Source organism: Tachysurus vachellii, chromosome 2 (assembly GCF_030014155.1).
Source record: "Tachysurus vachellii isolate PV-2020 chromosome 2, HZAU_Pvac_v1, whole genome shotgun sequence".
NCBI lineage: Eukaryota > Metazoa > Chordata > Actinopteri > Siluriformes > Bagridae > Tachysurus > Tachysurus vachellii.
This window is the reverse complement of record NC_083461.1, coordinates 25,701,832-25,729,762: the sequence shown is the minus strand read 5'-3', so window position 1 is coordinate 25,729,762 and position 27,931 is coordinate 25,701,832. Positions and strand designations below refer to the sequence as shown.

Below are 27,931 nucleotides of genomic sequence, written 5' to 3'. Positions count from 1 at the left end.
GACAAAGAATCAAAACAATAAAAGAAATGCAATTTAATTTTTTAAACCCATCTGAACATAGAGGGCAGCTTATAGTACTCTTCTTTAACCATCTGTTTTTATACATTTCACTGTCAATTATATGAGGAACTCCTGAGAAACTGCTCATTTGTGCACTTAACCCAATCAGCCAGTCATTTGGCAGCATCTCAAAGTATAGGATCATGTAGCTACAGGAAAGGAGCTTCTGTTAATGTTCATCAAACATTAGATGGTGAAAATCTGATCCCAATGTATGTGACCATAGGTTTCATCAGATTTGAGTGGAATTTTCACAAACTAGTGTATAGAATTTACACACAATGGTGTGAGCAGCAATTCTGTGCATAAGGTCATAGGGAAATGGACAGAAAAACTATGTTGCCTTTGTACACTTTATAGCCATGGCAATCTCATGCTAAACCTTGAGGTGGATGATATAGGTTCTGTTCCCATCAGCCAAGAACAGGAATCTGAAGCTACAGGATCAGAGAAACCAGTTTAATATTGGAAAAAGTTGCCTGGTCTGGGGAGCTACATTTATTGATCTACACTAAAGACAAGTTTTCTGTTCAAAATGTTAAACCTAATAAACAGATTGTAGGTGATGTACCAATTACACAAGAAACTCCTACTTATTTCAAAATGCTATCTCAAGCACCTTAGTTATGCAGCAAGTCTCTGGAAGAAATGTTTTGGTCAGAAAGTCTTACTGTAACATGCTGTTCAAGGTCCAAGTCAAGAGTTTTTATTTTTATTTCAACCACATATAGCTGCTGCAGTACACAGTGATAGAAACCAGAGTAAAAGACGATATCATCCTTTAAACATTGTGAAGCGTTCCATCAGAGAAGAGCACAAAAACTACAGACTATTCACAGGCTGTTCACTACCAATGACACTGTCAATCCATTTTGTTTCCATTTAACATAATAAACAGTACATTATTTATCTTAAAATAGTACATTTTCATAATTTTATATTTCATCCCAAATACTTTACCCAAAGTAACAGTGAGCCTATATAATTTATATATAAATCACACAAACACACAAAGAGCATGGTGCAGTGAGCTGCGATGGTCAGGAGAGAATACACATATCTCTGATGTGCGTTTATTAATCCTCATCAGGCAAGTGGCAGCCCCGTTTGGAGGCTGGGTGATTGGGGGGCTCTGAGGCTCTACAGATAGATCTTCCTGTCAGTCTGCCTCTGTAGAGAAGAGCTAGTGCTGATCTGATGTCTGCATTCTGTTAAATCCCTCCATTAATTCTAATCAAATCATGAGCCTCTCTACTACACACAGAGCAGCATGACATCTGCTGCACCACTGTGGTGAGATTACATGCTCTTGGCCTTTACAGAATGGGACACTGAAGAGTTGTGTAGTCGGTGTTCAACTGCAAACTGACAAAGTTTATTCAGTTGCACCAGGACATTAATTTACAATGGAACATTCAAAAAATGTTCATTCACAAAATTCATTCCTACAAACTAGATTTAACCTCAGTAGATTAAATCACTTTGGTATTACATCATGTGGTCTTTTTCCCCAGTCAAGAATACTTTCTGCACCGAGATGACATACAAAATCGTTAAATGTGCAAAAAATGTTTAATAGACTTTATAAAATCACCAATATTTATCATAATTTCTAACTTTCTACTGATTTTACTCTCTCATGTTATCTGTTACTATTAAATGTCACTTTTGGTCTGATTTTATTCAAGTGTGTTGGTATGACAATGATTTAGCTAATCAGCAAACTGGAAAAATCTAAAAAGGCACAAAAAAGGCAGCATAAGAAACATACAAACAATACGGTAGTATAAAAACCCACCTCCAAAGGCATATACCTTTAGCTTTGAACACTTTAGAAAACAGTAAATAGAATTGTAAATACTAAAAGCCAAACTGAAACTGAAATTTCAGAATGGGCCACATCAAGGCTGCAGAAAGTTGCCCAGAACGCACCACGTGGGTGCAGGATTTCATACCAACCGAGCAGAAGCCACACCTCAGTAACAAAGTCAATATCAACTTATTAAACAGGTAAAATCAAGCTTGGCTCCTGCACCCACATGGGCCTTTGTGGATAAGATTGGACACCCCTGGGCTACATCATAAAATAATGTCTACATCAAACAAAAAACACACAAGCTTGTAAATTTGCCAGAACATTCTGAGAGAAAATTGTGTTTTTTGTTTGGCTAACTCTGAAGTTCAGAAATAAATAGTGTAGATGCATTAAAAACCTACTGGATTTTGGTATGAATGATGAAAGTTCCCACAGCCACTAAGAGAGGAGAATATTTACACATTATGTTTCTTTAGACAAAGATCTTTTGCGTCAGTAGTCACTGGTCAGGGCTGGTATAAGTGACTGTGTTCAATGCAGGTCTCCGTCTCCCTTTAATCTTCAGAGATCCATAACGAGGCTGTCACACACATGCACACACACACACACACACAAACAAACACACACACACACCATGAGTTACAAATAGCAGTCTTTACAAAATGATTGATCAATTTGATCAAATTGTGCTTATAATTTTCACCCTAACAATGTTTTTAGGTCATAAAATATTGTATAAACTGAACAATAGGTTTCTTTCACACGATGCTCTCAAAGGTCTCAAAGCTCCTTGCAAACTCATATTTTATGATGCAATTCCTGATTCTTGCCTGTCAATGGTTTCAACAATTTTTTTTTAAAAATGCTAATAATAATGCAGTTCACATACGTGTGGTGGACGGGGAAAACTTTTTTTCTGTGTAGATTTATTAGCTTTATTATCCATCATATATTTTTTTCACTATATACACATAAAAAACCTGCAGAATGTCCTGTAGAGATAAACCTCTCTCCTTTTTCCTGTAGCTCAACCACAAGTAACACAAGTAATGTAATCTTTATCTTACATTCTGGTTACTCCACATAGTGAACAAAGGAGAATCTTTCTGAGATTTCTCTGAAAACAATACACTAAATGTCTTAAAAGCAACTGGTACCTTTTTTGGCATTTAACGTTGACATATGAAACATAAAAATGATAAATACAACCATGAAAAGTTTATCTTTGGTTCTCAACACTGGTGATCTCTTCAGAAAGTAGGCAAGTTTATAATTAACAAAAAAAAAAAGAAAAGCTTTTTGCTTAAAACAGATATGCAAAACAATGGTTGGGGAAAAAAAACCCAAAACAAATCAAATAATTTCACACTTGAAAACGTTTCCCCTCTGTGTGTTTTAATCTCAGAGTAAACAGAATCCTGGGTTATTTTGTTTGGGTTTTCACACTTCTCATGCTTTACCTAAGGTTAATAATGAAAAGTTGGCAGGTAGTTTCAGCTCTTTTTGCTACACAATCTAAGCCAAATTTTGTATTTTTAGCATACATACATCTTTGCGGAGTTTGGAGCGTGTGATTTTGGTGCTTTGAGATCGCCGGAGGCCGCGCTGAGTCACGGCTTCATCTTCGGAGAAAACAGCCTCATTCTCATCGTCAATTCTTTCCTCATCGGCATCTTCATAATAATAATCTGAAGAGAAACACAAAGCAAATAAATACAGAATGAGAGAGAGAGAGAAAGAAAGAAAGAGCAGTAGTGGCAAAGATAAACAAAGAGAGAGAAAGATTGCAAGTAGTACCTAGTGGCACAGAGAAGAAAGGGGTGTGTGTGTGTGTGAAGGAGGGCATTTTGTCAGGCTGTTACTGGTGCAGCTTTCTCCCTGAGTGCAATGAAGACTCTGGAGCACCAGCCTGTGCCAGTGTGCCAGTGCAGCTCAGGACACTAAACACTCATCTCTCTCTATACTGCAAATCCAACAGCAAAGCCAGTAAGCAGACAGTAAACGTATGGATGCTTCTGTTTGTCTCATGTTTGACCAGTTGGGGGCAGAAGAGATACAGAAACTGCTCCGGTTCTTTGTTTGACTGCAGACCCCAACAAATGTTTTCCATTAGTGAACTAGGACAACTTCCTCTGACTAAGGCAGACACTTTGTCCATTCTGCTGAGCTATTTTTGCTTTTCTTGGGCTCAAATAATACACAACCTAGTCAGGAGGTCTGTAATTACTGTGTCTATAAGAATACATCAGACGCAGCCAAGTGATTATGAGAAACCAGCTGCTGACAACGAACAGTAAGAGATAGTGTGTCAAGATGAAAGTAGATCCTTCACTTTTAAAACCTGCATTATGTTCTATAGTGCTGCATTTTCAGGGCTTTAATCCAATAAGAGGGGGTAGCATTCAGCGCTGGATGTCCGCAACACCTCGGGCCTCATATGACCGAGGAATGTGACTGACTGCAGTAAAGGGAGGAGGGAAATTGAAACGAGCGCCTGGAGTAAAAAACAAAGGGAGCCACTTGCCACTTTGACGGTGTTCCCTCAGCTAACCCCATTTCTTTACAAACACCAAAAACAGGCTTTTAATGAGTGCTGACTGAATGACACACACGCTTTTGTTTTCTCAGTCATCTTTCTGAATGAAGGGAAAAAAATAAATCCTAGAATTAGCAGCTCACTTCACCAGCAGACACAACCTTGTCCGTCTCTTTCTGACGGTGGCATTTTGAAGTCACTCGCTTTATTGTGGCTCCATAGCAGACAAGATGAAAATGACCTGGATGCCGGTGGAATTTCAAATGTGACTAGCACATTAGCATACTGAGATAGAGTGCATTAGGTATTCTGCTCATATGAAGGCTCACGTCGCCCCCAACCCCCATCACCACCACAGATTTGCACAAAACTCAAAGCTTTCTTGCTGCGAGCGTGCTGCCTTTGCTTTCCTATCTTTTACCGCCTGAGACAAATACACAATCATTGTGTTTGCTGCAAAGAACTGGGAGCGGCTAACAATGAACTTGTGGATGTGGTCAAAATAGGCTTGAACTAAGTGAGAGCGGTGTATGATTTTACATTCCACAGAGAGCGTTGTCCGTCAGGCAAGACAAAGGCGACGACTTAGTTAAGCAAGAATTCATATTTACCATCTACAGAAGTGACACTAATTAATCCTCGAGGCAGCAGAGAGTGGACTACCAGCACGAGGCAAAGAATACCCAGTGCTTTGAACCAGAAGACTAACACGGCTGAAGAGGAGCAGCCAAATTAATCATTAAACCCTCATTTACAGTAAGCTAACAGTACCGGATCCGTCGTGCAGGGAGGAGGCTATTGCTCTTCTGGCTGGATTGGAGCTCCTGTAGGACGAGTACTGCTCGCCTTCTCCATCATCCTGTGGGATCTGGGTGAGGTCGGCCATGCTGAAACTTCTCAGCTTCTCTGTGATGGCGCCCTGGCCCTGAGGAGAGCAAACATCTCATTAAAACATCATATGCTAACCTTTACTTTAAGTATGACATGTTTGCACTATGATCACAAACGCATCAGAATAAACATGCATGCGGTTCAAACGTTACGACCCAAAGTCTAAATTTGCTATAGAGATGAAGAGCCCTTGCTAGTGTAATTATGTAAGAGCACATGAAAGATAGGAGCAGATGTAGAGTGCACTATGATGGAGAGAGGTTAGGGGTGAACAGTGAATCAGTTGTAAAACTTTCGATTTAACTGTTTAAATGACACATAGTTTCCCATGCTGTAGACTAGACACCATTACCTCCACTGGAGAGAGCAGGAAGGCAGAGTTCCTATAATAGAGTATGTCAGTAAAAGGTAAGAGAAAGAGACCAAAACCAGAGTTAGGCTTCAAAAAGAAGAAGATAAACATGGTGAGAAAAAAGGATGAAGAGGAAGAAGACAAAGACATAAAAGACATTTTCCCTGTTGGAAAATTATGCTGCTACTTAAAGGCACTTTTTCCTGTGTTTAGTAAACAGGTAAACCAGATGTCTGCTAATAATAATTAACACATCAATTGGTTATAGAATGACATGTTTTAAAAAGGACTATTAAAGATGTTTTCTCCTTAGCAATAGATGTCATTGTGGTTTATTTCAACCTTTTGGGGAAGCTGTACATATGTAATATCACATATATAATATGTGGATATTTAATATCTTTTAGATTTAAATTGCAATAAGGGAGGCAAAATATTAAAGAAATAAATATAAGGAAAATAATTCACTGTTTAAATTCCATACTGAGGGGAAAAACTACATACATAACTAATAGAGACAAAACCAAAAAGGAAGCATATACACCCATAGAAACACCAGATACATTTACACCAACACAACCAGTGACAAGAGCTGTGGTGCACATGAGCGCACACACACACACACACACACACACACACACACTCATGCAGTTCGTCACTTGCCTTGACAGCTGCAGAGACAGCTGCAGTAGCTGCTATACTTAGGCCCTGCTTGCCGAAGTGAAGCATTGTTTCATAGCTGCGCTCTTTAGCTTGAACAATGTAGTCATCGATTTCCTTGTAGCAAAACAAAGTGAAAGTTAGAGACATATAAATAGACGCAGGACAAGATAGTAGATATAATCCAGACATGCATCAGTCAGCATTAAGAGTAAAATCATTGAAATGTTACGTGAATAAGTGAGAAGTGACATGGGCCACACTATAATGATGACAAATGAAGTCACAAAGGGGGACATACACAATATCAGGCAGTTGGCTTTAATGTTAGGGCTGATGTCTGTAAATCTTAGTGTGCTGAACGTGACCGGTTTCAAAATACCTTCGTAACATCTACAGTGGATAATTTCGTTTAGTCATTAATTCAGCATGCTTCCACAGCTATATCAAATAAAACAGATATGTACTGTAAGCGTGATCATTCTTACTAATTCTCACTAATATGATTTGTTAATATGAAAGACCACACACTCACCGCCACTTTAATTAATTTGTGATATCATGTGGCATCATTGCAATGCATAAAATCAGTAGTACCAGCATAACTGAGTAGTGTATGGAGAGTGTAGTATAATACCTGCCAGTGTAATTTTTTCTGGGTTAAATATCAATCAGACAAACTTATTTTTGTGTAATTAGGGAATTATGATTGAGAACTACATTAGTAATGTCCACACTTTATAATCACCATCTACACACTGATAAGAGGCCAACTATAAACCATAAGTGCAGTCCTGGTGTCTAGACTAAAGTGTGTGGAACACTACACTGTGCTACACCACGACTGACAACTTAGTGCAAAAATATCAAAGTATAAAGCAGCAGTCACAATTAGACCAAGTTTCAACACTGGTATACAATTTAATATTGAATGACAACACTAATATGAAGGATAGAAGCCATCAGTGGGTGCAATTAAGGTGAATTAAAAAGCACAATTACCCTTTCTCTCGAAGTTAGTAAAGGATGCAGGATCTTTCTGTAGATTAAACTGGCTCCTCTGGTGTAGGGAGACACGAGCCAGATCACACAGGCAATCTTGATTTCATAATAGAGGGGAAACCTTCATACACAGTGATACAGAGACACAAATTGCATCCTATTAATCAGACGAAATAATTACACACATTAAAGCGTGTATTCCAACAGACTGATTTCTGTGATCCCACATTAAAAAAGCAACTTAATTTCATTAAAGCCAGATTGTCTGCATTCCCTGAGCTGGGACGATAACAACAAGTCCCTAAAATCAAAAGACGTGTGTGTTTGGTTTGAAACCAATCACGTGTAATCAGGCAAATGAAGCAAAGGAGTCAGTCGAGATTAATAGAGGTGATTAGTGTGCTGTCAGTCTTACCAGGCTACGGTGAGGTCCGCAATGGTTTCCGCTACTGTGTAAAGTGCAAACACGATCCAGTACATCATCCAGCGGACCTGTGTTGAAGAGGAACAGACAGGAAAAGGAATTAGGTTGAGAGAGATTTAGAATGTACATATCCATGTGAAAAATACATAGCTATTTGTAAATGGCATTTTGGGCATTGCTGTAATGGTGCATTAGGTAAGATTAGTGCCAGACAAAGGGTAGGTTTTAGCGGTTAGGTGGATTCAACAGTTGAATAATTTCCACTTATGTTCACAAATCTCCAGCCACAGGAGCTACAATGGTCTGTAGTGTGTCTATACATTTCCTTGGCAGTGAAACAAACACAAACAAGCATTTTGAACAAAGACTTGTGGTGCAAACAGGTGGTATTCAGTGACTATGCACTTTGTCGAAGGTCAAGACTTAACCCAAGAAGCGCCTTTATTCTTCTCACACACTCTCACACACTCAGATACACACACACATATATTACATTATACCACATATATATTAGCACAGTGAAATTTTTTTCTTTACATATCCCAGGTTGTAGTGCAGAGTCAGGCATAAAGTAGTGCCTGTGGAGCAGATAGGGCTAAGGGCCTTGCTCAAGGGCCCAACTGTGTGGGAACTTAGAGCTTAGCAGTGCTGGAACCCTCAAGATTTTGATCATTAACCCATATCCTGCACAGTGGTTATGTTCTCTTCCATTTTATTTTTACAAGTAGGGAATTCAAAAAAACAAAAACAAACCATCCAACCAACTACTGCACATTAAGGAGTTATTACAAATGTTAAAGCTATGGGATTTTTCCATTCAGTGTTTGAATGCCAAAGAGTACATCTATGAAGATGAGGTTGTTAGAGATATGAACTCTACACAGAATTCATTAATTCACAACTTCTCAGAACTGCAGACATCACAACAGAAGTGTCCACGTTTCAGAATTTTAAAAACCTGTTTTGCTTATAAGCTCCTTTACATTCAATGTGGGCAAATGCCTAATTACACAGAGTGGCTTCCTAACACAAATTCAATCACACGTCTCTTCCTGGCACGAGATGGAACACAGTCAAGTGTAACAGAAAATCATTATGGCCGTGACTTTAATTTCCAGCCCTGTTCTTGTTCTTTCATTCATTTTCTCTCCGTCCTTGTCCTTCCCCCTCTGTGTCGCTCTCACTCTCTCTCCATATGACTGGGCCTGTTTTGTATGCCCTGCCGTGCCTACCTTGTCTCGGCTCGGAGCAGCGGCAGGCTTTCACAGAGCTCCTTAGCATTTCAATTTCAAAAGGTAGCACAGACGATCATGTGATCCCCAGCCTTGGGCTGAGCCTCTCCGAAGTATTAGGTGATATTTTCAGCTTGGCTGAACAAAGTAAAATGAATCTATGCACAGACCGTGTTCACCGGCCTGACAGGAGGCATCACATTTAATTGCTGACCTCCTTGTGAACCTGCTCTGGGTCTGAGAATGATCGATGGATTGCAACAGCCTGAGGGATTCACTGTTGTGTGGTGAAGACAAACTATCAATTGAAATCAGCTTGCCATCATGTACGTTTCTGCTTTTCACTGCAAACAGCAATAAAAACCCCAATTAGGTCAAGCGGCGTTGTTCCCTCCTTATAATCCTCTGGACAGAAATGACCTGGTTTTCATTACAGAGGTATGTAGGATGTAAGCAGAGGCAAAGAGTTCCATCTTACAGGAGGAGAAACGCAAGAAAACATTGTTCAAAAGCTGCAAATGTGGGCCGCAGTCCAACTCCAGCATTCCTTTCCTGTCCAACCACACCGGAGGACTCGTGCTGATGGCTCCTCTAAAGATCTGGCATAGAAACCACCTGGTTCTGCAGCTAGCCTGTGGGTACAAACACTACATTCTGTTGAACCCGTGTATGAGTCATGAAACATGCTTTACTATTGACACAAGTTAAATACGAAAGGCCTGTGCTTCACTTGGTGCATAAGTGGGGAAAAATCTGGCAACTACTGTTAAAAAAAGGAGCTGAGCATAAAGCATAATTTGTCTGGGCTATTTTAGAACCGATTTGAAGACAGTCCCTGAATTACTGGTCTGCCGTTCAGTCTGCTCACAAAGACGAGTGTGACCACAGTCAGGATGTGTTTGGGGAGTTAAAAAACTGCTTTTGTGGTAGAACGCTCTTTATTCGGTTTTCCAGCCCCACTTAAATTCGGCCTACGTTTACTGAAATGTACTTTCCATTTGAAAACTTTTGGGAATGGCATAAACATCTGTAACCTTAAGATGTGCTTTTCCTCCCTCTGTTAATTTGCCACTGTTGCAGGCAGCTCAAATCTGACTGGTTTTTTCCTGGGGTGATGGATGGGTAAGTATCTGACTTGAGCAGGAGTTTGTTTTTTTGTTTGTTGTTCTCTTAGGTGTGAACAGCAACAGTGTAAAGGCACCATTGTATGCGGTTATAAATCACAGAGCCAAATTGGATTTCTCAACTGTACTGTACACGTAGGTGTAGCTCTCACTGTACATGTAGGTGTAGCTCTCACTGCTCTCACTGTACACGTAGGTGTAGCTCTCACTGTACATGTAGGTGTAGCTCTCACTGCTCTCACTGTACACGTAGGTGAGGATCTCACTGCTCTCACTGTACATGTAGGTGTAGCTCTCACTGCTCTCACTGTACACGTAGGTGTAGCTCTCACTGCTCTCACTGTACTCGTTAATGTTAATTTCGTCACCTATTTTTAATTCAGTCTTAGTCTTGTGCCAAATGTCCTTGTTAGTTTGTCATATTTAGTAATTCACATATCTTTTTTGTTAGTCTTAGTTTTAGTCGACTAAAAGTCTCGTCATTTTAGTCTAGTTTTAGTCAAAAAATTGTAGCTTGACCACATCTGGAATCTATTGTAAGAATAAATACAACGAGACCTCATTAAATGGAATAATATCAGGAACATATAACAAGTGTTATATTGGAAATAAATAACTTAATGAAAAGTCTAAGATCAAAACTGTAGGTATATATATATAATATAATAATAATTCATTCATTCATTTTCTACCGCTTATCCGAACTTATCACGGGGAGCTTGTGCCTATCTCAGGCATTATCGGGCATAAAGGCAGGATACACCCTGGACGGAGTGCCAACCCATCGCAGGGCACACACACACACACACACACACACACACACACACACACTCTCATTCACTCACACACTCACACACTACGGACAATTTTCCAGAGATGCCAATCAACCTACCATGCATGTCTTTGGACCAGGGGAGGAAACCGGAGTACCCGGAGGAAACCCCCGAGGCACGGGGAGAACATGCAAACTCCACACACACAAGGTGGAGGCGGGAATCGAACCCCGACCCTGGAGGTGTGAGGCGAACGTGCTAACCACTAAGCCACCGTGCCCCCTATTTGGAGCAATATTACATGTAATTGTTAAACTTGATCCCCTTACATATACATTTGTTTTTAAGCCTAATTATTAATTTTGATTATGATGTGATTGTGACAGGGAAGAGGTTTCAGGTTGGGGGTGCTGAGTTTTTTCTGTCACCACTTTTGAATAAGAAACAATATCGAGGCTATAAAACTTGTCAAAACTCCGCGTATCACAAAAGTATCAGTGAGAAGTTGAGAACACACGTTTAAACAGTGCATACACTCGAACTTGACTGCACATCACATTTTTTACTTTATTGATGCTGCTTTTAATCGTAATGCAAAGACCGGTCATTGGGACATAAGCTGTCATGTACAATAAAAGAGCCTGCGCAGCGACAGGAAATATAATTTAACACAAAAAGCTGCCTAGACCAGGGGTGGACTTGCGCTCAGGATTTATTTTTATTTATTTATTTGTTTGTTTGTTTGTTTTGAGGTGTGGACGAATTCTTTCTACGCACACACTATTTTATTTCTTGATAACAGACCTCTGCGAACTATAACACACCGTTGCCATGAAAAACAGAGCGTTGCCATGGCCACACAGGATTCTAACCGTAGAGACGGAAACAATACAATTGTTTTTAAATCAATAAACTTCTTTTTAAATCATCATTTTGAGTCAAATTATTGATTTATTTGGTAGGTAGCAATATAATAAGCGGGATCCGCTTCGCGGACCTGTAACTTGAGCAACAGCGCGAAGCCGCGAACTCGTTCTGAAAATTTTAAAGGCGTAACATCTGATGAAAAAGCAGAGACAGTTGTAAGATTAAAATGAAGAGAGATTTTATCTTAGTTTTTATTTTATACAAAACATTTTCGTCTCGTCTTTTTTCGTCAACAATAACGCATGTTAATTTAGTCTTAGTCAGCGTTTTTGGACAGTGGTGCAGTCTTGCCATCGTCTCGTCTTAGTCATGAAAAAAAAGGTTGTTGAACATATTTCGTCTCGTCTGAAGAAATTAAACACTAGTACACGTAGGTGTAGCTCTCACCGTGAGATGTGACATACGTCACACTCTACTTTTAGCTGGTACGATCTGAGCTGAACACTTGACATCAGCATCTCTATTTGTTTTTATATTTATGCCTTTTACTATGACAACCGATAAACAAACAAATCCATTGTCATTTGTCCATTGTCATTCTGTTGTGGTTCTAATCTTCTTATCTGCAATTCTCAGTTTACATTAAAAGTAAAAAAGATAAAAAGATTTGTCCTGCTTATCTGAACACAGCTCTCCAACTATTCCTGTTCGCTTCCTCTCGCCGTTAAGCCATGTGTGTGAACCACCTGTATATTGTTACGAGCAGTAACCAAAACAGAAATACACAAAAAGTGAATCAGAGAATCACTATGAACATCCAGTTTAAAGCTCATTCAGCGAGACTCCGCTTTGCTCACAACAATCTTGCACAATGTTTTTATGGCATCCCAGAAAAACCTTGTGGGTGGAAAGAAACTTTTTTAAACATAGACTGTGTTTGGTTATAATTAAGCTCACATGCAGCAGGATTAGAGAAGCACAATTTAGCTCAGAAATCCTGCTTCGTTCAGCATTAAAGCCCAGGGTTCTCTCTCCATCATGCATTAATGCAACAACATTATGTGGGCATATGGAAAATTGTAAAGGATTATGAAAATGTACTATTTTTGTTTCTTTGGTTTATTGTGGCATAATCTACATTTACATATATCTAAAATTAACCTTGAATTTTTTTTTTATTATATCAGTCTTTATATTAACTTTTTGTTTTATGTTTGTTCTGTAAAGCTGCTTTGAGACGACGTCAACAATTAAAGCGCTATAGAAATAAGTTTGATTTGAATAATCGCTTAAAATCTGCATTCAATATTCAATATACCTTCAGTATTATTATTATTAGGCCTTATTTTCTAGTTGTAAAACCTGACAACAGTTTATTTGGACTTCCCTCATGGGGATTAATAAAGGTACAGATCAAAGCAAAGAGAGAAAATAACCCTAACCCTTTTCTGTCTCTGTAGCAAATCTGTTCTGGATAATTTCAGCAATCATCATGAAGAGTAAACTGTACCAATAAAATAGAGAGAATTTATGTATTTAATACATTTTGTTTAAAATATACAGTAGATATGTTTTTGTTCTCTACTGTTTATAAGTAAAAAAATAAAAAGGACGAAAAATAATGTTTTCATAATATGTTAAAAATTATTCTGGAGAATCAAAGTGAATAATTTTTCAAAAACATTTTTTTTTCAAGCAGATAAAAATGAATATTGCACAAGAACAAAGAGAAAGTGTCACAATGGCTTATTACAAATGACAACTCCAGACCAGCTACCAGACAAACCAAACACTTCCAGATGAACACTGGATTTGCATGAATCTAATGTACAGTTAATAATTAGTGACTATTCCTTTATCCTTCATGTTCTTTCCTTCATAGATTGCAAAAAAAAAAAATAGTTGGCTTAAAAAAAAGGGGGAAAAAATGAAAATTCACTGTCAGTGTGTACTGTAGCCTAAAAATACAGACCGGCCTAATTCAGTGGAGGACTTCCAGAAACATCCAGATTCCTGTAATAACGCAGTAAAGCAAAAAGACTAAATCTAGAGAGGTAACTGCTGTGATACGCTCTCGAACGATTGGGTGGATCTGTTCATAACTGTGCTTTACCCAGCCAAGGAGTTTTCAATCTGTAATCAAAGTCGTGTGATGGAAATGTTATTCATGTTAATAGCAAAACTTGTGTTCTGTGGCTGTACTGATTCTACTGTCATCTAAAGAAGACGTCGGATCATTAACACTTTTATACCACATTGCGGTTGAATTCTCCCTTACAACAGTTCCAACAAAAAAATTCCTTGTGGATTATTTTACTATTTTTCATCCATCATGCATTAATCCTTACTTACCAACACTCAGCATCAGTCATTACAACATACTTCTTTCTATATTCACAGCTCAACATGAACGCCTCTGAGCTTTTAGATCACGAGTGTAATAATCACGACACACAGTGTATCCATGGTAAAGACTATATAGAGTGTAATCACACAAATAAGTACAAGTTGTTCAGTTCTTATTTATTACAGCTACATTGCTTTTGGCTCACACACTGAACATTTTCAGGATTAAGGAGGAAAAAAAAAGATGAACCTGAACAGATTTGGATTAAACCACCTGTAAAAAAAACAACGCCATATGGCCTCTATTTATACACATGTATAGCACAGTAAACGTCAATCTAAAGTTCAGTTTGCGTTGTGTGGTATTTATTATATGGACTAAATATTAACATAAAATGGCTGCCAGCTATAATTAATTCACAAGTTTATAGGGGTGTTTATTTCTTGTTGGGCTTCATCAATAAAAGCTTATTTAGCTTAGTAAACTAACAGGACATTGTCTTTATCATTTTAAACCACAGTGTGATTTACAACATATCATAAAGCGTGATCAAGTTACTATATAAGATGAAAAGCAGATGATTAGATGTTGTCATTTTGTGTTGAATCTTGTCTGGAGATCACACGGTCAAATCCTGATCCACAGCCTCCTATAGCAAGTCGTGCTCCAATTGTGGGAGAGATAAAAAAAAAAAACTAGCACTATTTAGATATTTATTGTCATAAAGACCTCTTCTACTAGTTTGATATTGAGGTTTGACCCATATATCGGTACAATGTGGTGTTCTGACACACACACACACCTTTTTTTTCTCCTCTATGCCTTATCACTCCAGCTCAGAACATCAAAACATTCTTACAAAAAAATAAAAATGCTTCAACAAAAGTCAGCTTGTTGTCAGAGTGGGAGTCGAGGCATTGTTTTCTAAAAGCAGTGCAGAGTCTGACGTGATCGGGTTTAGGGGTCCTGTTCAACACCTGTTCAGTTCGCTGCCAGTAAGCACAGTGAAGACTCCTGACGCAAATCATCAGCACGGCGCGTCAATGTCAATCTGATCTGGGCCCGCAGGCTGCCGTCCTCACACACCCTCACACATGCGTGGGCTTGCATAAAAACACTGCCAGCCAGAAGAACATACCTTTCACAAACACTGGTACAAAACAAGCTTCCACTACAGGGCAGGAATCCGTAGGAATGCTGTCACCCCAACTGCATGGCCGAAGGTTTGGGGACACCTGACAATCACTTTCATATGTGCTTGTTTAACATCTTTCTCTACGTTTATTCGACAGGGATCAGTGCAGGACAGTCCAGTTCTTCCACTAGAACCTGTTTATCCATATCTTCATAGAGCTTGTTTTGTGCACAGAATTGTCATGCTTGGACAGCTACATATCCCTTAGTTAAAAGAAGGGAATCTGTGAAGCTGCAGCAAACAAAGACGAACAATTTTACTTCTAACTTTGCAGTAACAGCTTGGAAAAGATCCACATATGTAAGCGATGGTCAGGTGCCCATAAACATTTGGCCATAGAGATGAACTGCACAGAATTTTTTTTTCCTCTGGATGTGTGGATTGTTTGTGGAGAAGAGAATACAGCAGTCACGCTCCAACATGCTGTGTACTGTGAGCAAAATACACTTTCAGCCTTACACAGTTTTGTTTTGGGGTTCATTTAATTATGTGTAGTGTGAAAACAAACAACTTCGCTCTGATTCTGACTCAACAGGGCAGACCGATACGTGTTCAAGTATTTACTTACATATTCTTTGACATTTTTGGTTTTCACTGCTTTATAAGAGTAGTACGCTGGATACAAGGTTCCAAACAGCAGCCTGTGAAGTAAAACAGAAAGAAAGAGATATTAGTTTCTTCACATGACAAATTGCCTGTCAGGAGTACAAATAATGGTTATGTTTATAATAAGTGATCCTTCTAGCCAGCCGCTCTGTGTGTCCTGAGCTATTGAGAGCCACCCAGTGAATTTCCTCCCACTGACTTTATTCACAAGATAAACAATGCATTCCTTTCACCTCTCAGCTGAAAGCAGTTCTACATCCCAGGAGTTGAGGAGTGAGCTTAAGAGAACAGAAAAGGACAGATAATCATGTAAGAAATACATAACATGTAGCCTAAGATCCTTCTAACGTGGCTCAGCCTAGTGCAGTACATTTACGTTACATTTACAGCATTTGGCAGGCACTCTTATCCAGAGCGACTTACATTCTCATTTTTGTGCAACTGAGCAATTGGGGGTTAGGGGCCTTTCTCAGAGGCCCAACAGCAGCAGCTTGGTGGACCTGGGATCAAACTCACAACCTTCCGATTGGTAGCCCAAAACCTTAACCACTAGGCTACCGCATGCCTCCACCGAGAGCAGAGATGGGCTCCACCGAGAGCAGAGATGGGCTCCACCGAGAGCAGAGATGGGCTCCACCGAGAGCAGAGATGGGCTCCACCGAGAGCAGAGATGGGCTCCACCGAGAGCAGAGATGGGCTCCACCGAGAGCAGAGATGGGCTCCACCGAGAGCAGAGATGGGCTCCACCGAGAGCAGAGATGGGCTCCACCGAGAGCAGAGGGGCCCAGAGCCAGACTTTCATCTGGAGGCTGAAGCTTTTAAGCTTTTTTACTGCATTACACTTTACTGAAGCTTTTTTACTGCATTACACTTGACCAAGATTGTGGCCGAGCCTGAGGAACAATGTGAGGTACAACCTGCCAGAGAAAACTCCCCCTCTGCAAAACATCGTATCTCTTAAAGCTCCCTGACACCATTTAACAGTTATCACATGGTGGCAACACAGTTTCCCTGATGCACCCACAACAAGGCCATCCTTAAAAATATTCTTGTTTGCCGTAACCCGACCGACCCTGTCAATTTAGGACCGACTCAATTTTTTTTATTTTTTTTTTTGCTTTAAGCCCGACCGACTTGCCGGTTGTAAATTTGCGTTAAGACCGACCTTTTTTTTTTTTACTCTTCAAACAACTAATACAAAAGCAATAATATAATATTAATTATATTTTAGTAGGTATTGTAAATATATAAATTGCCTAGGCCTACATACAAACGAAGGCTACGTTCTTTCTTTTAAATAAAAACCTGTGACGTCATCTATGTTTACACTATTGGTTAACGGATGTCACACAACGGATGGCCTGTGCGTTCGCTTCGTCTCATACTCTCATTCACTGTCAGAGTCAACGGTTCGCGCTTGGTAATGATGACTGCAGCTGCAGTAAACAAAATGTTCACGGTCACCGTTCAAACAAATTTGTTTGCGGTATGTATAGCCTGCGTCAAAATGAGGTTTACAATGATGCGCCCGAAGGCACGTGTTGAAGACAGTCAGTGACGTCACGATATGCTAATTTGTTTAAATTCATACCTACGTAATCACTGTCACCAAAATTTTTTTATTTTTTTTTTTTACATTGAAACTTGAAGAAAAAAATATATATATACCTACCTACCGACCCTTTTTTTTTCTTTACTGTTACTGCAAACCAAAATATTTTTAAGGATGGCCCAACTACTGTATTTCTTCTGCAGTGGGGATATGAGGATGACTGAAGCAGGAATTATTAATGTTCATTATTACTGTTAAGCCGACAGACATTTCCATTCATATTACAACATGCTGAGTAAACATATTCTGGGAAAAACTGGAAAACATGAATGACAGAATCGCAGGAATACTAAATCCACCAACCCACTCATCTGCTTTTCAACGCTAGTATCTATACTTTATTTCTATATTTAACATCGGAACTGTGTGGAGGCTCATTAGCTCTTATTTAACAATAATCACCACACCTGAACTTGTCAGTTGTTCATAAACACTGGACTGAAATACGGTGAGTAAACACGGGGTGAGTGTTAACAATGGATCGAATCAAGGTGTGGAACATGATGAAAGATCTGAGGCCGAGTGCTAATCATTGTAGCACTGACAGATGAAATGATGAATATATCATGCTTGTGAACACCAGCAAAATCTAAGGCATGAATACCTGCTCATGTTTTTTGATGAAATGGTTCTGTGTTGACTGTTTTGGCAAAGCGAGCTAGAAAGCGCTGGTGATGAAACAGCTGGATGGAATATGAGGAACTGTGATAAGGCGTTACAAAATAGATGTTTTCCAAACTGCCTGTAAGACCTCTTGTCACTTGCTTGAGCAAATGTACCGAGCTCAGATGCGTATAAGGGGGAAAAAAAGCTTCCCCATCATCTGTTTCATGGCCCACATCCACGGATCCACCTTGGCAGCGGTTTATTTTGCTGTTGCTATAGAAACAGCAGAGCCACAGGGTTCCAACAACGGTGTTAGGTTTCCAGTGTGTTCGTTCACACACACATCACTCTTCACACACTTTCAACCTGCAACACTGCAATTTTAAGGATAATGTAAGTTTTACTTCCTGTAATATGGTTCTGGGATTAATAAGGGTTTTCTCACCCTTTTGACCATCAAACCTATCAGCCTTCTATTCAGTAGTTATTGCACCTTCATGGCGTCTGAACAAAGGGAGGTTTTTTCTTTGCCGCCCAAAGATTTTCTGACATCGTGCACTTATGTATGAGGACATGATCAGACTTTTAATATCAAATCATTCCTGACCACAAACAAAAGAATATAATAACAAAAAATAAATCTGTTAGTCACAAAGCGTTTCCGCCTATCTGACAAGACGTGTGCTCTTCTCTCTTTACATGCTCGTATGTAACATGCTACGTTATGTATTTCTAACATGATGAAGTGTGTACATATAAACAGCATTCAAAGGCCATGTTACCATAGCAACAAGAATCTTTACAGTTCTTTCATGGCGTAACAAGTACACAATGTTAGGTGGCTAGACTTCCCCTCGTTCCCCCAAGGACCACACTACCAATAAATAATTTAGTCCACTGGCAATTCTTTAACTCATGATGCTGCGTCATAAAGCAGCTCTGCAAGCTAACTGCCCTCTTTTAAATACGTGAGCTCACAGACATCGACAATTGTTAAGTGTGGATCTGACTGTCAAAAGAGAGACAGTAGGTTCATCCCTGGTGCTTGGTGACTGACAAGATCTGACCTCAAGTTCTTAATCACAGGTGGGAAAACTTTTCTGTTACACCACAGCAATGGTCAGTTTCATCAACACACGAATCCTCTACCAAGAAATAACCAGTTTTATTATTTACATGAAGAATTAAATGTGATTAAACATAGCTTGTGTCACAAAAACAACACCTTGGTTTTTACATGATCGTTGAAATGGACCTGTTTAATCACAACAAAATTATTTACCTCAATTTATCACATTACACTCATTCTATACTATAATATTCTATTCCAGCAGTCATCATGGGTGGAGGAGGCCAAAAAACCCAACCGCCACAGAACCTTCATAATGCCACAGCTAAAGGGCAACTTCAACCCAGTGTTTAATGACGTTGTGCTAAGTGATTCACAACATCGTTCTGCTAGGTGTTTCTAATGACTCATTTCACATTGTTGTGTTTACAATTGAAACCATGGGATAGAACAGGAATCTGTTCATATAATGATAGGAGTAGAGAAAAAAAAGCCTCTCATTATGTAAATGGAGAAAAACCTGTTGGACATTTTCACAACCACAAATGTTTGTCACCCCTCATTGAGTCAAAGTTACATTCTGGACAAAGACAAAAGATTTTACTGAAGTGGGAGTGATGTTGATCATCAACGTTGAGAAATCCCTGACACTACAGCAAAACATAAAAATAAAACCAATTTTTACAACAAAGCCCTTGTCCTACTGTACAACCTAATTATATCTGATTGACGATGATGGGGAGATATAATTGTAGGGTGTAGCCAAACATACATGATGCTTACATACAATGTCATTACAGAGCAAAGATACAACAAAAAAAACTCTCAGCATTCAATTTGTTAAATAATAACCGATTAAAAGGTCAAGAAGCTTACATTAAGTCAGGAAAATGAATAAAATGTATATTAACTGTAGCTAAGCTCATTAAAACTATATACACTACATGCACTCTGTGGTGAACAGCAGCAAACTCACATGTATAGTGAACACACCGTTTTAATGTCTTAATTTAAATCTCTGTTCATGGTTTGAGAGCGAAGACATTCATGGCTTTATCAGTTTGGCGATAACAAACAGGTAAAACTAAGAGAAAGATTTTGGACCTCCACTGAGATGAGGGTGACTCTGTGAGAATCCTGAGGCATCTAGAGATCTACCAGCTCCAGTTAGACTCTGTGATACTAAATGCCAACTCCATGTGGTCTATTACATTAATACAACATTTATCAGACTGTATATTTATAATCAAACCCTCCAGTGTCACCCATATGACGATGAGGTTCCCCTTTGAGTCTGCTTCCTCTCAAGGTTTCTTCCTTTACCATCTAAGGGAGTTTTTCCTCCCCACAGTCACCTGAGTCACCTCAGACTTGCTCATTGGGGATAAATACATACACATTTAAATCTATGTAATATTAATCTTGAATTCTGTATTATATTAATCTTTATATTACTCTTTATATTAACCTTTTGTTCTATGTTTATGTTGTGTAAAGCTGCTTTGTGACTGTGTCAATTGTAAAAACGCCATACAAATAAACTTGAATTAAACTGAATTGAAGAAAGCTGCTCCAAAGTCAGACTGCAGGTTATTAAACATCATACCAGACACAAAACAGGAGAAAACCAAAACGAGACGCAACAGATTTCACTTTTTGTCCATTTTTATGAAGCTGCAGACGGCGAGTTTTCCGACAGACGCTTTAACACACATCAATAGCTGGAATATATCTGTGATTCCTGATTCTATTGTCCCAAGCTATTACAACCTGAATCGTGGACAACCCTCAAAATTTCAGTGGAAAACAAAGTATCTGCAGCAATATGTGGAGCGTGGAGAGTCGATCAGATTGCAGGCTTCAATATTCTGTAGCTAGTTACCAGAAAGCTGTATGTAAAAAAAAAAGTCAGCTTCTTCGTGGGCTGTAGGTGAGCACCTGAGACCGAGACTAATAGTCTGACTGTCAGTACGTTTGCACTATTTACTAATTCAGTGCAAGTTAGAAACATGGTGACAATAGCATTCATTATGAATATGTTCCAGAATAATTTTTGTTTAATTTACTGAGATTTTACTGACAGCATCTGTAATCATATAAAACATCCAAACTATTACTTATTTTAGAGACCAACAAGTGTATCTATAAAAACAGACACTTGGCAATACACACATCTCATAAAAATTGTATCATGAGGTTAATAAGTCACAATTTCAATACCATATCTTCTAGCGGTACAAGAAAGCACATAAGGATCAATACTTTGCCTAGAAGAAAGTGGCATCAGGTGAGCTTTAAAAAGCGGTGTGGATTATGGCTTGTCCAGTCACTGCTGTAAATGGGATTACAAAAGGAGCAAGTGAGTAATGCGAGGATACAAGCCCATACTTGTGAGAAAGGGGAAAATGAACACAGCCCAAACAGAGAGAAGAGGATTCTAATCTAAGGAAGAACAAATGGAGCTATATTTCACAACAGAATGAGGTGTGTCGAAAGAAAAGCTGGTATGCTGCATGTGTAAAGAGGAGCATTTATTTTGTTGCCATGAGTTTTGGTTCTACTTCACCTTGCAAATCAATACAAAAGGTTTTATCACCTTCATCCTGTAATGAAATATTTCTATGCTGATGTGGGAGTGGTCTCTTGTAGGAGAACTCCACCCCTTTCCACAGGGTACAATTCTGGCAGAATGATTTCATCTGAATAAAAATGATGTAAATCATATGCCTTGGCCAATGCAGTCACCAGACCTCAACCCAATGACGTGCTCTCAACCACCATCATCAAAACACCTTTACATCTTTGGAAGAACAGTGTTCAACACTCAAGATCTTAGAGATGTGTAGAATCTGGACCACAGTGCACTGGAGTAGTTCTAGTCATCCATCATGACCCATCTTATCACCCTATATACAACGGCACTCAATTCATTTTCCTGTAATTTCTCACATGTCTATAGCTGGGAGAATGAAGTGATTAGTTGTGCAATACGCTGAAAGCAGTGCAGCAAAAAAAAAGCACTGCAAACAGACTGATGAAAAAAATTACAAATGCTGGAAAATGTCATTCAAGATTGTTAGCATGATTTCAGCAACATCATGGCCACGAACCAAGTCTAGACATCTCCCTGATAATGGAATACTTTAGCAGTGTTTTGGGTGTAATGGCTTAAAGTGATTTGAGAGACTCACCAAACTGCACTTAAACTTCAATTAAAAAAAATACTGGAAACGTTTTCCCACTAGAAAGTAACAGACATGCAGCCATTTACTATGGATTATTCAGCAACGAGTAACATCTAATCTGAGCCTGATCTGAGGAATTTTTAAGTTTCGGTTCCAAACGCGGTTCCGATGCGATGACGGGCAAAGCGCTGGGAACTTTCACTTTAAATAGCCATGTCTTACCTCATGAATATTAATTGTTTACACTGTTTACAGTCACGCAACCAAATTAACGCAGCTTACTACAGAAATCAGTCACTCGCGCTGCTGTGCTGAGGTACGCTGTGTGTTAAACATGTCTAAAAAAACGTCTAAAGTGTGGATTCATTTCCAAAGCTACAACAATGAAGCAAATCTACCCCGTCTGAGAGGGTTTTCTCCACAGGAGATACAATAAGCCAGGAAAGGTCTCGTCTTCTCCCAGAGAAAGCAGACGTTAATGTTTCTTCAGAAAAATTGCTGTTTTGCTAAGTTGTAATTCTGGATGTTAAATATAATGTTGGATTTATTTCAATTTAAATTGATATGAATTGAAATGCTCTGTTAAAAATATTTAAAGAGTGATTAATAAACACAAATGGAATTGTTTCAGTATTGTGCATTATTTTTCACATTTATTTTATTATGGAATCTGAATCAGAACCGGGAATCGTAAGGCAGAATTGGAACTGGAATCAGAAAATTTCTTTTGATACCCAACCCTACTATTGTCTGCTGTACTCATTTTCAGTCTAAAACATTGCAAGAATGTTTTACTGTCTGTAGCTTCAAACAGAACCAGGAGCCACTCAGGTAAAGTAGCTTTTTAGGAAGGTTCCTGCCTTCCCAGTGCAACCAAAAGATGCATTACGTTTTTATCCTGCAAAGGCTAATGCTGTTCAAGCCAGAAAGATATTACTAACACACCCCTCATGAGGAGAAGTATTATACAGTAATGGAATATAAATGGCTCAGATACAGCAGTATTGGATGCTTAGCTACACAGTACAAGTAATTAGGTTGTAAAGTGCAGCCAGTCGCACAGAGAACTCGAACAATGTGCAGTTCAATGTATTTGTGTCCGAAGCCTCAACAACCTTTGGCGGACATTAAGGCTTTAACCTACATAATCAAACAAGAACTGGTGCTGTGTGAGAGATAAAGAAAGTTCCAGGTAAATAAATGTGTAGCACATCATCGGTTATTTCCACCTAGACAGACAAGCTTCTCCTCCCTGTCGTGGCTCAGGAGGAAACAGATCTTTGCTGAGCGAGTTCTTAAAACAGTGTCTACAAAGCAGAATCTCACTGTATGCAGCTGAAAAAATACTGCTGTTAGACGGACCTAGACTTTGTGTTTTAGGTCAACTCTGAGTTTCCTGCTAAGAATCACCGACACGCTCCACCCACTCGACCTGAGCCAGATGGAGGTTTGTAATGAACTAAAGCTACAGCGGCAAAGTGACTCTAACTCGACATCTGGTTCAGCTCACAAACCTGGACCTGTTTTTATTTCCCCCTAAACAGGCGAAAGAGTAACAAAGCGAGCGCAGAATGCTCTGCTTTATGATTCTACAAAACACACGACTTGAGCGTGATGAAAATTCTAGCCCATTAATATTGCGCAGGTCCTGCATGCTAAGTATTTTAACCGAGTGGATGTCCTTAATAAAACTCTTATTATGCAGCTTTCATTAGCACAGAGCACAGCACAAACTAAATCAAACCGCCAGTCACATTAACAGGATTTGCTCATCAGAAATCTTTTTGGAAAACCGAATTTGAAATTATCCAGGAAATGAACTGCACTCCTCGTAGTCTGCTACAGGTCTAAGATGCAGACCTCAATACAAACAAGCCATTCCCTTAATATCAAGAATGTTCTGAAGTGACTTAGTGAGCCGACATTTCCCCACAAGTTATTCACAAGAAACAAACTGGGCTAAACAAACATTGCACCATGGGACTTAAAAAGAAGAAATAAAAGTAATACAGACAGCAGCAGAGTGGAGTTTAAGAGGCTGAGCAGGGCTGTGAGATTTAGAGTCATCTGAGGCAGTTGGAGACACTGATTCAGAAAGGAAAGAATGTGATCGGTCCTGTTCTGGTTGAGACTGCTGCTGATGATCAGGAGTCGGGTTGTTTGTTAATCATGACGTAAACAGAAATGACTTTAGGTCTTACACAAACCAGTCTCTCTTTCACATGATGTATGAATACTGTGGGGACTGTAGACATGCCAACATGAGACGTGTTACATGCTCAAGAATCTTAGGCACATTACATTAAAACTTTAATAATAACTAAAAGATAATATCTTTAAAATCTTTTATATAGGTCTTAATATAGAAGGACACCCCTCAAGTATTAGTGCCATAAGAGCCATAAACACCAAGTGCTCGGACCCCTAAAAAGACTCCAAACAAAAACAATCAGGTTAAAAAATCTATTGCTGCATCCCAGTTCTCCTACATATACTATAGACTAAATGTACATGCTCTTTTCATGAAGAAAAAGTACATGTATTTGAGCGTGTCACTGTAAACAAACTCCACACTGTGTTTCAGCTTTTGACTTTATCATTTAATTTGCCGATCCTTTTTATTTTTATACATTTCCTTTACACTGAAGACGCATCACTGGCATTATGCTACACTCTACACACCTCCTCCCTCATGCAAAGATCTGTGAGTAATATGAGCTGAAAATGTCCACAGGTCCACACTTCAAATATGTTCAGGAGACAGTAGACCATCGGGGAACCTCTGGGGCACTCGTTTCACCATACTATAAACTAGGACACACTCACTCTTATCTCTGAAACTATTCAGGACACACAACTGGCAGTAATCGGTGCAATTGGGAGTGAAAGTATACGTTTGACCCTCTAACAGTATAATGAGAAGGACAAAGAGGAAAAAAAGAGATGTGGAAGGAGAAGAAGATAAAGGAGCACAAAGAAGAGAAATAGAAAAGAGAAATAGAAGAACCAGAAGAAAAAAATAGAAGAATGACAAAAAAAATTATAAACCAAACATGAGGGTTCCACTTGTGCTCACAACAACAACAACAACAACAACAACAACAACAACAACAACAACAACAAAAAACATCATTTATAACCCGAGCTGAATGTGTTTCCTGGTCCAAATTACTTCACATTATTTAAACGGTACGATCACTAAATCAACAACGAATTGGGGTTTAACAAACTCACATCTCTTTATACAGGATAAACAAAAAGTTACCTTATCAAGCACATTAAACGAGCGCTAAACCCTGGAAAGACTAAACGATTAACACCCGTTAACACCCGTTAACATCCTTTCGGTTCAACACATCCTATGTTAGCGCTTTATTAAAGTGGAAGGAGACTACAAATGTACAGATTTATAAACATGAAACTTCATGTGCTTGGCTCAGTTTCTCTCCTGATTTTACTTAGTGTTATATTATATTATCTCTTTCTCTGATTTACTTCCACTTAGACAGAGACTCCCCTCCGGCATGAGAACTGGTTTAGTGTGTCTTTACTGTCAAACACACACACAGTAATAAAAAACAGTAATAATAATAATAATAATAATAAGTAATAATAAGTAATAATTATGAATGAGTATTAATGAGTAATAATAAGTATTAATATGTAATAATATATATTAATAATTATTAATAAGTAATAATCTGTCCTGACTCACAGGGAGGACAAACACTAGTCAGTGTCTTGTGATAACTCGGCCGTGTTAAGAGTTAATCCTGAACAGTGTTATTATAGTCAACTGTGCTGGGTCTTCAGTGAACACTAACCCTGACCCAGCAGAGTTGACTATAATAACCCTAACCCTAAGGCCACAGAATAAGTAAAACACACAGCTTGTACAATGTCCCACAGAGACCAGAGACAACCATAAGGAGCAGTCAGCTAGCCACACAAGCTAACACACGACTAGCTGTTCTATTCTTCAGTAGCTTCTAAGCTAACAGTATAAACAGAACAAAATAACGAAACAGATAAACAGAACATAAACATATAATAAACAAACTCCGGAGTTTTACTTTATACTAATATCCCGGCTCTGTGACAGAACACAGAGTTTACATTTGGGGTTAATAACAGAACAGACAGAAGTTTATAAACGGTTCAGCCACGTTAGCTGGTTATCTGGTACTAACAGCTCCATGCTGAGGGCGAAGATACGGCTGTGTCTGAAGGTTTAAATGAGTAAAAGGTTTAAAACTTACACGACGGCCCTCGAGATGATCCACGACACCATGTTCCGTCAGCAGGGCATGAAAAGGCCAGGATCCTTAGCTGTTAGCTGTATGCTAGCACCTACCGCGAATTAAAGCTCTACAACTAGCTCAGGAAATAATGTTCAACTCGGGTGATACATTATATTTTATAAACCACCGCCATTTAAATAAAGCCGTAAGTGTCTATAAATAACACGGTTTGTTCACGGATCCTCGAGCGCTTTCTCCAGAGACACTGATCTGGGCGGAACTGCTCGCGCAGCAAGGTGCGCGTTCACGACAGCAAGCCGCGTCCCCGACGTTACGCGATTGGTCGGTATATTGTGTTTAAATACCGCATAGCGATTGGTCGGTATATTGTGTTTATATATCGTATAGCGATTGGTCGGTATATTGTGTTTAAATACCGCATAGCGATTGGTCGGTATATTGTGTTTACACACATATCGTATAGCGATTGGTCAGTATATTGCGTTTATATATCGTATAGCGATTGGTCGGTATATTGTGTTTACCCACATATCGTATAGCGATTGGTCGGTATACTGTGTTTAAATACCGCATAGCGATTGGTCGGTATATTGTGTTTACACACATATCGTATAGCGATTGGTCAGTATATTGCGTTTATATATCGTATAGCGATTGGTCGGTATATTGTGTCTATATATTGTATAGCGATTGGTCGGTATATTGAGTTTACACACATATCGTATAGCAATTGGTCGAAAGTCATGCTCAATAAATGTGTCATTGTTTGACAGTAAAGTGCATTGACAACGATTTAAGGTTCAAATTTAAACCTATTTATTACCTTTAATGTGTAGAAAGAATATTTTACATTCATTTTATATAATTCAGGGATGGTTTGAGGAACATGACAAAGAGTTCAAGGAGTCTTAGATTTCAAATTCTCCAGATCTCAAAGATCCGTGGATGTGTTGGCCAAACAAGTCTGATCCAAGTCCGATCCATGATGGTCCAAACTCACAACAGGACTTAAAGGATCTGCTGCTAAGATCTTGGTGCCAGATACCACAGGACACCACCATCATGTCTTCAGGAGTCAATGTCTCTATGGCTGTTTTGGGTGAACAAGGGGACCAACACAACGTAACAACATAAAAACATATAATCTACAGGGCACAGGAAATCTAGACACAAAAAAAACACACACACAAGAGAATACTGTGTTTTCGGATTTGTTAATTTGTTTTTGGATTTGTTAATGTGTTTTCGGATTTGTTAATTTGTTTTGCACTTCCCGGCCACCGTATGTTTACTTACATTTGTGCAGAGCCAC

The 27,931-nt window shown here is 39.0% G+C and overlaps 1 protein-coding gene across 1 annotated transcript; it reads right to left on the bottom strand.

Annotated features, from left to right (window-relative positions):
* Positions 1-743: 743 nt before the first annotated feature.
* Positions 744-26,895, bottom strand: reep3b (receptor accessory protein 3b). Its single transcript, XM_060864012.1, has 8 exons — positions 26,617-26,895; positions 15,848-15,920; positions 7,733-7,809; positions 7,318-7,438; positions 6,319-6,432; positions 5,184-5,337; positions 3,425-3,564; positions 744-2,456 (listed from the first exon to the last, which is right to left on the bottom strand). The coding sequence occupies exons 1-8, from the start codon at positions 26,646-26,648 to the stop codon at positions 2,376-2,378; spliced, it is 792 nt and encodes a 263-aa protein (XP_060719995.1). The 5' UTR covers positions 26,649-26,895; the 3' UTR covers positions 744-2,375.
* Between the last annotated feature and the right edge of the window lie 1,036 nt (positions 26,896-27,931).

Excerpts from the sequence above, each read along its gene's own strand:
- reep3b (XM_060864012.1), bottom strand. The coding sequence starts at position 26,648 with ATGGTGTCGTGGATCATCTCGAGGGCCGTCGT. Across the intron at positions 7,810-15,847 it reads CCAAAAATGTCAAAGAATAT|GTCCGCTGGATGATGTACTG; the intron begins GTAAGTAAATAC and ends TCTTCAACACAG. Across the intron at positions 6,433-7,317 it reads TACTAACTTCGAGAGAAAGG|GAAATCGATGACTACATTGT; the intron begins GTAATTGTGCTT and ends TTTTGCTACAAG.